The sequence below is a fragment of the Erpetoichthys calabaricus genome, chromosome 8 (genome assembly GCF_900747795.2).
Source record: "Erpetoichthys calabaricus chromosome 8, fErpCal1.3, whole genome shotgun sequence".
In the NCBI taxonomy this organism is placed as follows: Eukaryota; Metazoa; Chordata; class Cladistia; order Polypteriformes; family Polypteridae; genus Erpetoichthys; species Erpetoichthys calabaricus.
The window spans coordinates 29,461,633-29,477,232 of record NC_041401.2 but is presented as its reverse complement, the minus strand read 5'-3'; the positions used below and the strand labels follow the sequence as shown (position 1 = coordinate 29,477,232).

General features: G+C 38.3%; 1 protein-coding gene across 3 annotated transcripts in view; it reads right to left on the bottom strand.

Moving 5' to 3' along the window:
• ifih1 (interferon induced with helicase C domain 1) overlaps positions 1-15,600 on the bottom strand; it is a 141,491-nt gene that overhangs the window by 48,914 nt on the left and 76,977 nt on the right. For all 3 annotated transcript variants that reach the window (XM_028806397.2, XM_028806398.2, XM_028806399.2), the window contains 2 exons: positions 14,236-14,462; positions 3,769-3,976 (listed from right to left, as the gene is read on the bottom strand). In XM_028806397.2, coding sequence (XP_028662230.2) covers positions 3,769-3,976; positions 14,236-14,462 — 435 coding nt within the window. The remainder of the gene's footprint in view (positions 1-3,768; positions 3,977-14,235; positions 14,463-15,600) is intronic.

Here is a 15,600-nt window from a genome sequence, read left to right as displayed (position 1 = left end):
AAAAATCTAAACTTCAGATGGTTCATTCTTCAAAAATGAGTTGCAAGTTGTAAAGAGTTCTTATAAAATCATGTGAACCAATTGGTCAGCAAATTTAATGACTGCACAAACTCATGTATCATTCTAAAAAGAAGTAAATTTAATCGTTGTGATGACAACTCAGATATATTTATTTCTGGAAATACAATAGCTTCTCTGGGAATAAGTGTAAAAATATGTTACATAAATTGCAATGTTGATTTTCCAAATTTTCAGGTGTTTACTGTGCTTTGTTACAAGACTCCCTAATTTTGAAAATCTTTGATTTAGCAACAGCTGAGCTGAGGGGATGGGTAGGGTGTGTCTTTCTGAATGCCGGATATTTTTCATTCAAAAGAATGCATTCTCATTTAGTGAAATCACTTTGTTCGCATGGCTGGCAAATTGCTGTCTCTTCATAGTCTTCACTAAAGAAATGGCAGGAAAACTCCTTTTCTACCAGCAATTTCAGGGAGCCGTGAATGCACAAAACTGCTTGTTTTATACATATATGGCTTTGTAGGCAATTCAGGCATTGTTAGCATTTCAATAAAAATAATAATAGTGATCACAATACATTTTATTTATATAAGGCAATATTTCTCCTGGGTCAGTCTTGTGGGGCCAGACATGATTCTCAAACAAGAACACACATCTCGTGACAACTCGCTAAAAAGTTTATGGTTAAGTGAAAAGGCTCAGTCCACAGGGTTTCTTCCTAAAAACAAACTCTCCCAATGAAAACCATGAAATGACAAGAAAAGAAACTGAACCAAAGGCATTGAGAGAAAATAGAAAGCTGAAACTGCTTTCATCAATTCAAGAGCTCAATACCTGCAGCTTACAGATTCATTTATATATCGTGCTGTCATTTTGACTATTCCATCACCCAATGGCATAACAGTAGCATATAGCATTTAAAGAAGCATTGTGGTCTACATTGATCAGCCACAGTATTAAAACCACCTACCTAATATTGTGTAGTTCCCCCTCATGCCAACAACATCCGTTAATAGTCCGTTAAGGTTTGGACTCGACAAGACCTCTGAAAGTGTCTTGTGGTATACGGCACCAAGATGTTAGCAATAGATCCTGTAAGTCCTGTAAGCTGCAACGTGGGCCTCCATTGACCAGACTTGTTTTTCCAGCACATCACACAGATGCTTGATCACATTGAGATCTGGGGAATTTGAAGGCCAAGTAACACTTTGAAATCTTTGTCACGTTCCTCAAAGCATTCCTGAAAAATCTTTGCAGTTTATTCTGCTGAAAGAGGTTACTGCCATTGGGGAATACTATTGCCAAGAAGGGTTGTACGTGATCTGCAACAATCTTTAGGTAGGTGTTTCATGTCAAGATAACAACTACATGAATGCCAGGACCCCCGTGTTTCCCAGCAGAACATTGCCCAGAGCATCACAGTGCCATCTGTTGGTTTGTCTTCTTTCCATTATCTATCCTGCTGTCATCTCTCCCCCAGGTAAACAACCCACAGGCGCCTGGCTGTACACATGATCTAAAAGAAAGCATGATTCATCAGACGAGGCCGCCTTCATTCATTGCTACATGGTCCAGTCCTGATGCTCATCTGTCCTTTGTAGGTGCTCTCGGCACTGGTCAGGAGTCAGCATGGACACTCTGGCTCGTCTGCAGCTGCGTAGCCCCATACACATCAAGTTGTGATACACTGCATGCTCTGACACCTTTCTCTCATGCCCAGCATTATGTTTTTCAGCAACTTGTAATACAGTAGCTCTTCTGTGGGATTGGACCAGAGAGGCTAGCCATCTCTCCCCAAGTGTTGCTGCTTCACCAGTTGTCCTCCCTTGGATCACCTTTGGTAGGTACTAACCACTGCTTTCTATGAACACCCCACAAGACATGCTGTTTTGGAGATGTTCTGATCCAGTCGTCTAGCCGTCACACCTTGGCCCTTGTCAAAGTCGCTCAGATCCTTGCGCTTGCACATTTTTCCTGCTCCCAACATATCACCTTCAAGATCTAACAGTTCACTTGCTACCTAATATATCACGGCCCATGACAGGTGCCATTGTGACAAGATAACCAATGCTCTCCACTTCACCTGTCAGTGCTATTAATGTTGTGGCTGATCGGTGTAAATATACTGTATATACCACATGTCAACAGGCTGCAACCATATTCAGGTGTGGCATGTTTGGCATTTCCAGTCTAATGTTAATTTACTTTAGATTCATTTAGACATGCTGTGAGACTTTGGGTGATATATTGCCTCATCTGTTGTCCTGCTGGAGTTGCATCAGTGTCACAAGGCACATTTATTGTTTTGCGCGTACTGAAAACTGAAAATGACATCTCCTGTGGCTCTTCTTTAATAACTCGGTTAATGACAGTTCTTTTCACCTCCTTTTAACTTGGTGTGACGACACACTGTTTAGTTTCCCTGCATCTTTTACAGTTCATCTTGTCATGCACTTTCTTTTAACTTCACATTGACTACAGCAGTATTGACATAACTGAGAGCAACAGACACCACGTACAACTGATGGCAGCTCACTTTTACATCTAGCCCAGCGACGTCTTTGAATACTAAAGTGAAATCGGGTTTTACAGAAAGGTTTTTCCTTTGCAACAGGTTATGTTTATTTTTAATTCGTCTGATATGTTCTCTGAACTTGCAAGAGAGAGTATTCAGCCATGGAAGTTTATCCATCATGACTGCAAGTTTGCTGTCTGTCAGAACAGGTGAGCAAGAGCACCATTACTCCTTGTTGTTTAAAATCCCCGTCCACCTCCTTCATGAGGTTTTCAATTAGTTTAGAAATTTCAAGCTGAGTGAATCGTCTACTTGCTCCTATCCACTTTTAAACCAAATTCACTCATACATACAAATGGCTCTGCATAACTTTGTAACAAAACACAGGAGACACGTGGAAACTTGGAAAGTCAACATTGCAGTTCACAGGGTCAGGCACCCATAGAATATTTTGAAATGTTTCCTCTTCAATGCAGACAGTGGCATCCCACCCATTTGATTAAAAGCCCCTTGCTATCCTCCTAGTGATATGAAAGACCTCTAGTAGTCTCTAAGACTTGTCTGTCCCCAGGATGACCTCTGAGTATTCACTTCTGTTACACTGGCTACAGTGACAGGACAGAGTTCCCTTGATGGCCCCAGACTAAGTACACTGACTGGTAAAGGAGCCCTCCAATGACCACTATGAGTCCTTTTCTGCTTCAGGCCCTTCCTCTTTCTCATGCAGCCTCATTCATCAGTCATTCAGTGTGCAGTGAAACTTTCTCATTTTGTCATTTTCAATTTTGGGAATGTAAACTGTAAAAGGAGGGCAAGAGTAACAGAGGCCTTCCACTATGTAACGTATCTGCAGTTCATGTCAGAGTCCCAAAACCTCTTATTGCTCAGCTGCACAAGTTCTGAAAAGGCTTCTGACCCGAGCAAATAGATTCACGTGCCATTACTGCCATCACAGGAATGATGACTACCTTTAGGATAACATAGGCAGACTTTATTATCACAGAGGAGGCTGAGGTGAAGCCCTGAGTAAATTCGACACTGGTGACACAAGGATATGATGTTCTCTGAGGCAAGCAGCGATGAGACTTGGACTCAGTGGTTAGAAATCAATTGCCTTTTTTGCCAGATAAACATATTCCCTACAAAATATATATCCCAACAAAGTCTAATAGTAATGTGATTGATATGTCTTGATGTTAACGTTCTAAAAAGGTAAAAAGGAAAATAATATTTACCTGATAGACGTACACCATTATATCCTTCTTCTTTAGCCCTTGACAGAGAATTTTCTAGAATTTGAGCTGTGCAAATGATAACATCAGATTCTCTCACTGCATCTGTAAAAGAAATTTTAAGCTGGGAATCCCCACTGACTTTTATGACTTTGTAGTGTTTCAGAAATTTCCCAAATTCTTTTTTATGATGCTGCTCTACTAGTGGCACCTGAAATGGAAAGAAAAAAAGAAAGGCAAGATAAGATCTTCTTATTGTAGAAATGTAGCTGCACAAATCATGTATAGTCATACCCAGATTACTCCTAGAAAATAGATATTTCCGGAAAAATCAGTGCACATCATAAACAGGAACCACAATTCATATGGCATTGAGATTCTGAATTGAAGGGACTCTTGACCAGTGAATGTGGGGAGAAGCGAATCTTCAATTCAAAAATTAATCCCATATAAACTGTGTTTCCTGTTTTGACGTGTGAAGATTTATGCAGTAGTATCTATCTATCTATCTATCTATCTATCTATCTATCTATCTATCTATCTATCTATCTATCTATCTATCTATCTATCTATCTATCTATCTATCTATCTATCTATCTATCTATCTATCTATCTATCTATCTATCTATCTATCATCTAATATATATATATATATATATAGACTGATTCGAAATGTGACTAATTGGTGAGTGAAGATCCTGGGCTGTATACATGTTCGGCAGGAAGAGGCAGGATATGGGCATAAGTGAGGTCGGCAGAAGGGTGTGGTTTGGTACTCTACGTAGGTGGAACTTTATTTGGTTTTCCCTTCTGGAGTTCTGTGGAAGAGAGGGAAAAGGCATTAGTGCGATTCATCATCCCCTGACTCTGTAGCTCACGCTCAGTTAAGCCCTTAGACTGTCTCCCATGCGCATGCGTGTAACAATATATATATAATGTTAAAGATTGTTCGTCTGTCACTCAAAAACTGGGCCTTCAACCTTGATCTTGGTCTTATAAAAGCTTATAATGTCATACATGTAACACGACCCAAAAATAGAAGGTGTGGGCTACCTCAGCCATATAATTGTGCTTCGGGTCCTTCTCACTGCAAACGGTTAAGTGTCATAGATGATAGCAAAACTACAGCAGCAAATGGACATGGCATAGCTGACAGGAAAACAACAGCAGTGAATGCACGTGGCATGGCTGATAGGAAAACAACTGCTGCGACATCTGCCGACTGTGAAACACATGGCACAGGTCGACTGATTGTTTTCCTCACAAATGTATGCAAAATAAAGTCATAGACAGCTAAAAAATTGGAGATGCGGGTTACCTCTGCCATTTAATTGGGCTTTAGATCCTTCTCATGGCAAGCAGTGACACGGCCACACAATCAAGCACTGGAGATCTGAGTGTTTCCTAGTTTAACAATACTTTAACAAAAAGAAAATGCATGTGTTTTGCATGCTTTGAACATGTGACTGGGTAACTGATATTTGGATTATGTGACACAAGTAATATGAAATCTTTGTCATACTGTTTATCACTGTACAACATTGGTCACCATTGTCTTGTACTCTATCATACATTCTGCATGAAAACATGAGATAAAAAAAAAAATCTTGTCCATCACTAGTCAACTGCATAGAGGTGAGTTACTTATTAAAAAAAAATGGGAGGAGAGTACCTTTAAGTTTTGATTTTCTGCTGCTCTGCTTACATGGAACATTGAGCCCTCATACACATGGTGCTATACCTGCAGTACACTTTCATTTTAAATCATTAGACAAATATTTAAATATGAATTTTAATCACTAACACCAAACATTATCAATAAAAAGATTGCAAAGACAGATGGCTTCAAGCTACTTTTGAACCATTTCTGCCTAATGGAGTGAAATGAATGCTCTTGGGCTTTCCAGAGTAAAACTGCACATACCTGTAACATCTGTTAGTTGCTTATTTAAAAACTTCACTAATGTTTAACAAAGGACTGTTCATCTAGCTGTATGTCCCTGCTCATCCCTAATCTGAACATTTGCTCTATCAATAATAAACCTTCAAGAGTCATTAACAATTATAGAACGTCAAAATCCCCTACTGTTTCGAAAAAGTATCCTATTATTTTATAAAGTAGTTTGATTAAAACCAAAAAGGACGTCACATTTGTTCTTGTTAAAAAAAATGACTGTCTTCAGCTGTTCCTTATCAAGCATCACATTTTAGCTTCTGGCATGTATGTTTTAGTGGGCCCCTAGAAGCTGTCAAGCAGAGTATATAGTGTTTTTGGTGCACTACATTTATAACTTTCTAGATTTATTTAGTACAAAAATGAATTAAGAGGCAGTGAACAGCACAAAGACGAAAGCAGGAAAATGTATAATCATTAATTTTCTGAAACACAAGAACATGCTGGTATAGTACCACAAATTAGACTGACTTTTACTTTAAGTCAAGGAAAAAAATAAAGGGCACTTCATTAAACTACAACTATTAAAAAAAACTGTACCTGCCTTAGATTTACCAATAAAAGATGACATTATTATCTTCCAAAATATGCAACCCATTTTTACGTATGTGATTCAACATTTTTCTTTAAGTAATGACTCAATTTACAGCTAAATTAACTGAAGTGTGCGTGTCTGTCTGTCTGTACTGGAACTGCGAGGCTATAGCATGAAGCTCAAAGAAAGCGACTCTATCGCCAAAGTGAAACCGCCAAGAAAAGAGAAACTCGCTTAGCCACTATACACAAGCGAGGTGAGCATATCGGCAAAACGACACCTCAGAGGAGACAGAAACTCGCTTAGCCGCTGATAGAAAATGGAGGCGAGCATGTTGGCAAAATGAAACCGCTGAGGAAAGAGAACCTCACTTAGCTGCTAATGCACAACCAATGCGATTGATTGATTGAAGTGCTGGAAACCATGGTTTTTAGGAACCCGGACTTTTTATAGCACGGGCTTATACAGCTAGTACTTTATATAGTATTGTAAACAGTGTGCAAAGATTCCCAATGATTATTGGCATTGTCTGCATGAAGTCTGAGCCTTCCCTGAAAATGTCCTCATGTACCTTATCTTCTTCTCACATCACAAAACCATGCAGTTTAAGCTGGAAGTCCCACCATGACTGAGTACAGCTGTGTCATGTGATGGTCCAAGATTGGCCCCTGTCTTGTGTCCAATACCTCCAAGACAGGCTGTATTCCAAATGTTTTAGCATCCTCTGTATTTTTTCTGTTTAATAAGTGCACTGTACTACACGTCATGTTTTAAATGTGGAAGATACTAGATAGGATCCGACAGGAGGTAACATTTGTCCCTGTCACACCTCCCTTGTTCAGGAGAAGGTTTGGAATAATCGTGAGTTCATATGAAAGGTGATGAATCCTTGGCTGTGCAAATTCTAATTCTTGTAGTAACTAGTGAAGAGGAAACCCAGCTGAATTCGTTTCACCTCAAGTTTGGCAAAAACGTGCATATGTTTGGGAATTTTGTCAAACTGCATTGAAGTCAATGGGGAAGGAGAAACTGAGCTAGTTCGGAGTGTATAACAATGGTTTGACCCTGTGGGTAAGAAAAGTGTGTGGCAACTATGCTAGAGCAATTACTGAGGCCAAAAATGTGACAAGAAATCTGAGGCAGCAATGCAAACCACTGTGTCACCGTGCCTCTATGATAAAATTACACTCCGACTTCTTATTCTGTGCTGAGCTCCTATCACTGTGACTGACTAACACCAACAGCCTGTGATGCAAGGGATCAGCGTATATACTCAAGGTGACTGCTCCTGTCACTACCTGATCTGCGCTACATAATGAGGTGTATAACCTGCTTAATCCAGCAGTGAAGACACAACATACAATACAATATATGCAAAAAAATGATTTTTTAAAAGTATTCGCATTATAATCAGCTTATATATCTCTCGAATAAAAATATTGCAAGTATTTTATTTAACACATGCAAATCCGGCTGGAGTACCAACTAAGTAGTGACATTACAAATATGTATACAGTATATGTCTTATTTATTCAAAAACTACATCAGGCAGTGCTATAAAGTATGACATTTAGTATGCTTACAGTTTGTATGCATGAACGTTCTGCACATGTGCATCTCTATCCAACATGGCTGTTACAGCTCTGTGATGTTATGCTGGCCTCACAGAGCATCATGAGGCACTGACAAAAAAGTCATCTCAGCTGGCCTTGTTAGGTGTATTTTCAGGGAAAAATTGGTCAAATAAGATCACCGGCAAAACTAGAACATTCACTGTGAAAAATGCTTTGGGGAATTTGGTTGATCAACACAAGGAGTAACTGCTGGTATTTCTAAAGTCTCCAATGGCCAATTGTAGAAGGCTGCTACTGGAAAGCAAAAATATGTAACCGGCTAATGTCAACAAAAGTATGCGGCCCTTGTAACTTTCTAGTGATTATTGTGAGCAAAAAGAAAACTGAATTAAGATCAAGCCTCTCCGGTGGTAATGAATTAGTGTATAATCAGATAATGGCAGAAGTAACAATCAAATAATGGCAAAAATCCCCAAGTGTGGTTGTTTTGTGAAGGATTATTGTCAAGAGTGTGAAAAGGCAGCGGCCATCAGCTTAGCTAAAGAAAAAGGGTAATTTCAGCTAGGCTTTTTATTTTATCTAATGTCTTAATTATTGTATGAATGTATGTTAGAACTTCTCTCACCTAGAAAAACTAGAATTTGGATTTAAAAGTACTGTGTGTTACATATGTGCATATTTTGTGCATATTGCAGGATGCTTCTCTGTTCATGTTGCATTTCATTTTACATATTAAATTTGCATCTATTGCATTGTGTGCCTGGCTCATATGAGGAAGTACACTTGGTAAGAAAAAAAGTGAATTGAATTAAACTGAATGATTTACATTTATGCTGTTGAGTTGTTTTTTTTTTTTAAATATTTGACCTACATATACCTTATTAATAACAACATGTCAGTATACAGTAATGAGTATTTTGAGATTGCTGCATTTTTTATGACAGTCACTTTTGCAAATAATTTGGTGATGTTTGAAATACCTAATAATTAAACTCATAACAAAGACTTTGCTATCTGAACACATTTGGGTGTATCTTAGGGATTCTGGCCTCCTGGTCACAAAAATCGCTCTTAACCCACTGACTGCTGGACTATTTATTAACAGGATGCTGCACTATAGGTCAATGCATATATGAATAATAATGAACGCTATAAAAACTTGTAAAAAAAGTGTAAAGAAATATACTAGAAAGCAACAGTTTGATTATCATCAGTAAAATGTAAAGAAACTGTTACATTATTTTCACAAGCAACACATATATCTGAAAGGCAGAGTTTAATCGTCAGGGGGATGGGCTTAAATGATACCTTCCATGGAGCAAAGCATTGTGGGTAGCAGGAAGAAAAGAGAAAAGCGTGCTTGTTCTCGGTATCTGTTTAAAGTATTAGTTTGCAGTTCAAATTGTTAGACAGTTCCTTGGGAATGGTGTGCATCCAACGAAGCAATGTAGGTTTTGTTCATCTGATCTTGTTTGCTGTAAATTGTTTGCATATATATGTTTACTTTAGAGCCAGTGAGTAATCTCTTTGTAAAATTTAAATAAGAACAGGAAAGTAATTTTATATTTTTGAGCACTTTAATTGTCTCTAAAGTTCTTATTTGACACTATATTTTAAGAATATTTAATTTATTTATTAAGTGTGTATTTTCATTAACCCTGTAAAATACTACTCAGTACTGCCTTTAGTAACAATGGTGGCATCTAGTGACCAGTTTCAGTATTGCAACTTATTGACTAATAATACTTGTTTAAGAATTTCCAACATGTTATCTATTTCATTTGTATGTAATTTGAGTATTATTAATAGTTTTACTTTGTACTTTGTATTGTAGAACACACATATATGTACACATATAAATTCATATTAAATTTCTTGGACTGAAATCTACTCTCCAAGTGTTTTAATTGACACACTGCTGTAAATGTCAACTATTCCTGCACATCCAGACAAAGCCGTTTAATTTTCTGTCCTACACCATAAAAAAAAGTCTAAATTTTGAATAAGAGTCCTAGAAGGACGGGTACCATGCAGAGGGCAGGCTTAGAAGAACATATGTTACAAATATACACGCTTGTTGTACACAAATCATTTGGTAGTTGGCTACTGTTTGTAATCAGTGGGCTTCAGAATGTCAGTGTAGTGCTGTTCTGACAGTAGTGACAAGTCGGGCACCTTGTGATGAGAAAATGACTTTGGGTCAACCATCCACATCAGCACCACATCCTAAAACCTTCACATAATCAAATTTTTGATTTCCAATTGATTTTCACTATCTGGATCACTAGTTGTATGAAAACATCATTAGCTTTATACCTTTTTTGCAACAATATAACTACAGGCTGTCGATTTAGAGCACTATTTTCCGCAAGCACCAAAAAAAAATTCTATGGTTATCCACTAGATGGCAGTATTGTAGTAGATAAAAGAGATGCAGCAGCAAAGCTCCCCATCAAGCTGGCAGCGTCCACAGTGGTTATATACTGAGGTGTGAGTTATCTCATACATTGTGCCTTTACAGACTCAATGAGATAGGAGTTAACTCGTAGCTGGCATTCAGAGTGTTAAATTTTCCTGTCATATTTCATTTTATTGTAATCGCCTCTTTATGTGATTTCTTGTCATATTATGAATATGCATATACAGTATAAAAACTACAGCTGTAGTGATCTAAAGGTAGTGGCTCTGCTATTAGAAATGCAGCTCAGATATAATGAGTACTGTTATTTCATTTATGAATGGGACTGCCATGCTAAAGAGTTCCATTACAATAAAAAAAAAGGCTGCTTCATAAGAATTTAGTTCCAGGGCAGAAAAGTGTGGCACACAAACCATTTGCCGATTCAAAAATATTTTACTGTAGTCTGGCTAAGGATTTGCACTGGTATCTGGAAGGTTACTGGTTCAAATCCAGTTACTGCCAGAAGGGATCCTACTCTGCTGGGCCCTTGGGCAAAGCCCTTAACCTGAAAATTGCTCTGGGGTGCTGTACAATGACTCTCCTTGGAGATTTAAAAAGCAAATCTAAAATATAAAACTTAGACTAATGAAGAATTTTTTGAAAGCAACGAAAAAAGGAAGGTGAAGGATTTCAATACCCAAGATGGATGTTTCCACAAATAACCAATGTCAAGATTAAGAAATGAATTTTTCTTGTTCCACAAATCAGAGACCAATCAATGACAAGCAGTTTGAAGATCTACTAGAGGGGCTGGAGGAAATCGCATGGAAGACATTCTGCAATCTTGCTCAGAAATTTTCTTGGCCACTATAGAGCACTAAACTACGTCCAGCAGGCTGAAAACATGCTTCAAGCATATGAAGCTATGAAGTGCAAACATGTCGCTGAAGAGTCTGCATTTTCTGCATTCACCCTGGGGTTTCAACCCTGCTTTGATGCAGTTAATGATGAACATGGTGAAAGGTTTTAGCAAGATTTTGCAAGAATGGAAAAGCAGTATCGGGGCAAGAACTGGCCAACTATTGTTGGAAATTGAACGAGAAGCATCAAGTACTGAGTATAATTGAAAATCAGAAGCAATACATTTTTAGCTCAATTGAAATTATGTAATGTGTCAGCACTGTTGAAAATTAAATATGCTAAATTCGATAAAACTTAATTTCATGTTTCAGCAATTTACTATGTGAGACAGCCAATCTCAAATTATATTTGTGTTCAGCTTGAAGCAGTAAGGTGTTGTACCGTGTTAGCTATTATGGATGCAATGATTACTGTACATCTTGCCTGAAGACACAACGTGAGATACCTCCAAAGCCTGCATATTGTGATCTTTTTAGTTAGCCAATAAAAGGTGTCATTTTGCTTAACGTCTCGTTGTGCAGCTTGAAGTCATCTATCACAGTCACCAATAAACCGTCAGGAAGCAAAAAATTGTTGGCCAGTGTTTAAATCTCTATTGTGAATTCCTGAAAAGTGACTGCATAATTTGTCAGACCGTGAAGGCATCATGGACTACTATATTTAATCTGTAAAAGATTTCAGGTATAACAAGCACCTTTTTTAAAAGAGTTAGTGAAGCATATAAGAAGGGTATAAGACGTTGACAAATGTGGGGACCCCATTCAGTCCTTCAAACTCGTTTGATTAACTAATAGCTAAGTAGTCCCATTACCTCATCCAGATGTGTTTGTAAAAATCGCCAAGGTTTCCGTTTTAACTTCATGACTCGGTAGCTACTTGCAGAATCACACAACTCTTTGTGTGAAGCACTCCTTCCTAGCTTCAGTCTGTACTCTTCACCTTAATTTCCACTGGCATCCTCAAGTATGTGATTTGCTATATGTTGTAATTTGTGATCCTCTTTATGTAATGTGTTACTTTATTTGTTCTACAGAAATTTGTCCTTCATAGAATTTGGTAGCACACTTCCATTCTTAACTAATATCACCTTTAATAATCCACCCATTATGTTTATCTAGCCTGTGAATGTTAATTATTAATGTAGCTGTGGTATAGCGGGGTCCGTGGCTTCCGAAAAAAAAAAAAAAAGGTCGTTTTTAAATCGGTATAGCCGTGCCGTTCTCCATGGGTGTGATTGCACGACCGTGGGGAGTTAATGAGATGATCGGAGTGAGTCGCACCTGCACGTGTGGGTGCAGTCGTTCTTGTTTGCCTCATTGGCTTCCTGCGGCATGTAATTAAGGCACTCCGCCCACAGAGGCACCCATGGGTGTTTATATATAGATGGATGTATACAAGCGGGGGGATATAAATCAGAGAGAGAAATCGTGGAGGAGGAAAAAGAAGGAGAAAGGTTGATAGAGAGAGAAAAGAGGATGTGGTAAAAGGTCGGAAAACAGCAGTCAGGTGGTGAAGATCCGGACACCTGGAAGGTGGAGACGCCATGAGTGGGGCCCCGCGAAGGAGCATTATGCTGATGCGCTCTGGGGGCTGGTTTGCCCCACTGAATGTATGAGTGAGTGGGGTGAGCAGGGGAGGTGCCCTCCCGAAGGATCTGAGGAGCGACTGCGGGTGCGCGAAGGATCGAGGGAGGAGAGTTGACCTTGGCAGTCTGGCAGTGACATCCTGTTAGGGGGCCAAGACGAAAGTTAACTGAAGGAGCTCGTGGTTGTTGGTTCTCCGTGGAGCGGAAGGTGCAATGGGAGGAGGGCTGGAGAGTAAGGAGAGACTGCGTTTTAACTACTGCATATATTAACCTTGTGTTTTATGGATTTATTTATTGGTGGTTTTTATCCTCACTGGACCTTTATTTTATGGATTTATTTATGGAACTTTGGACACTGCACTTTTGCACTTTTTGATTGTTTTAATAAAAGCACATTTTCACTATTGGAAATATCCCCTGGCTTCATGTGAGATTTGTCCCCATTTGTCAGCTCAACTCAGTGACATTACTGACAGTGTTGGGTTCAGGGCTCACATAAGGATGTTGGGAGCCTGAAGAGCACACGCATAGTCACAGTAGCTATTCATTTTGTCACACATGCACATCAGAGAGTCAACTTCTGGGCTTGTCAGAGGGAAGCACTACCACCCCGAGACACCAGGGGGTGCGATCGCTAATGACCTTGTCTCCATTTACAGCCAGTGAGGGCAACTAACTCCACCCCTTCTGGTCGAGGAACTTTAAAAACACGGCATTCCCAGAAGGTGGCGGCTTATCTGGAAGATGACCGACCTAAGAGGAGCCTGATGCCTTTATGTGAGAAACTCTATAATAGCTGATGGCTACAATTATTTCTGGGGTTTTTTTGGCACCATCACACACTTGTTGTTTTGTTACATATGTCATTGAAGTAAACCAGGTGGCCTGGCTGGCACTTCAACATTTCGTCTGAGGTCCTGTGTTTACTACTAGTCAATGATAATTTACAATAAAAGTCAGCCTTTATAAAAAAGTTATGTACACCATATCACATTAGGGTAGTGAAATTAAAGATAAAACTAGAGAAATGTCAAATTCTCATTTCTTCCATTTTCAAATGTGTTTCATCTAGTCATAGGGCTGTGGGGGAGGCAACACTAGCACATAACAGATTGTTAATTAATGTAATCTGCAAATCTTTGGAAAGTGGGGGGAAAAAAACATGCAGGCATTGAAAAAGTGAGGCAACTGCACTAACTACTGTGGCACCGTGCCACCCTTTGGTTCACTTCTGTAATTCTAAAATATTAATCCATTAAGAATAATAAATGAGTACTCAGTCTTCTAAACTGAAGTAAAAACTGCAGCCATAAATAAAACAATGAATAGTCAAGTGTATGTATTTTGAAAATGTACTATTAAGAATATGCACTTTTAAAATGGCAAATACCATGCTTTTAGGGGTGTTTCACCGTAAAGCACCTTATTATATCTATTAAAACAATTTCAAAGCCTGTAAACTATCTCTCCCTAAGCTTAAATCTTTTATTTCAGTATTACCTTATTAACTAAGACAATGACTTTTCCAGGGGTCTCTGTATTTTTCCGTTTGTCAAGATGATCCTTAGCAATAAAAACAGCCACTCTAGTTTTTCCACTTCCTGTTGGCAGGCAGATGATGATGTTTTTCCCCTGTAAAGCAGGATCTGCCACTTCTTTCTGATAGTCTCTGAGGATTATTTCACCCGTCTGATTGCTGCTGTTGGTCTCACTTTCCTCTTCAGTGTCTACAGGAAGAACAGGTGCATAAATTTCATACTGAGTCATCCAAGTGCACAAAAACAAGCATTAGAAATTCTGCTTACATTTTTACACAGTATTTACACAATATTGCAATTTTCATATGATGTTTATGAGGGATTTACATCTTCCATCACATAGCTTCTGACATCAGGCTATATTGTAATATTAAACATATATGTTTACAAGATGTCTACTCATTTAGATGTAAAGGTCAAATATCTGCATGTTTGACAAAACGATCACACTATAATATCCAATGACACTATTGTGAATTAATAATACATAATAAAAAATTCTGATATGGTTAACATACTTAAGTGCAACTCAACTAACTTAGTGCAAACCTTCACAATTAAAAAGGCCCATATTTGACTAATACAAGTTTGTAGTTAATTATTAATTATCAATTATAGTCAATTATCAAGTTGCAATTGATCTGAATGTTTACATCCGGCTCCAAGATTTAATACAAAATCCCATAAGAGCCCATTCACTATTATCTACTTCTTCGAAAAAGACTGCTAATGTAAGCCAAGTTATAATTGAAATTAACTCTGAGCAATTCTAAGAGGTGTTAACTAACACTTAATACTGCGTTTGTGTCGTTTGTGTTTATCATTTACAGTGGGCCATTACTACTCAGTAGCTAACAGCTACAATTATTAACAGTTTCCAATCTGCTAAGTCCTCCGAATGAGGTGTGATCTGACACCGTGTACTGTGTTCGTTGCTGTTCATATATATTGTCTTATTTTTAATGACACTTTTATAGGAAGCAATACACAAATACTGCGTATTTATTATACTTGTCTCCAGAGTTCTGCTCTGAAAGTGAAAGCAGATTAAGTGACTCATCTAAGGGCATCAGTCAGTGGCAAGGAATGAATCTATCGACTTGTGATTTTCTATAGTGTCTTTAAATGCTAATAGTACATTACAAGAGTGTGATAGGTGAGCTGACTCAACAAAGTGAGTGAATTTATAAATGACTAAAGCAGTAACCTTGTAGTTTACAGGCCAGATTTTGCTCACTAAGCCACACTTCCTTTGATAATTACTGCAACACCCCACTATTAATTAATTTTGACTAAATGTGATCCAGTATATCAAAGTCAAAGCAGC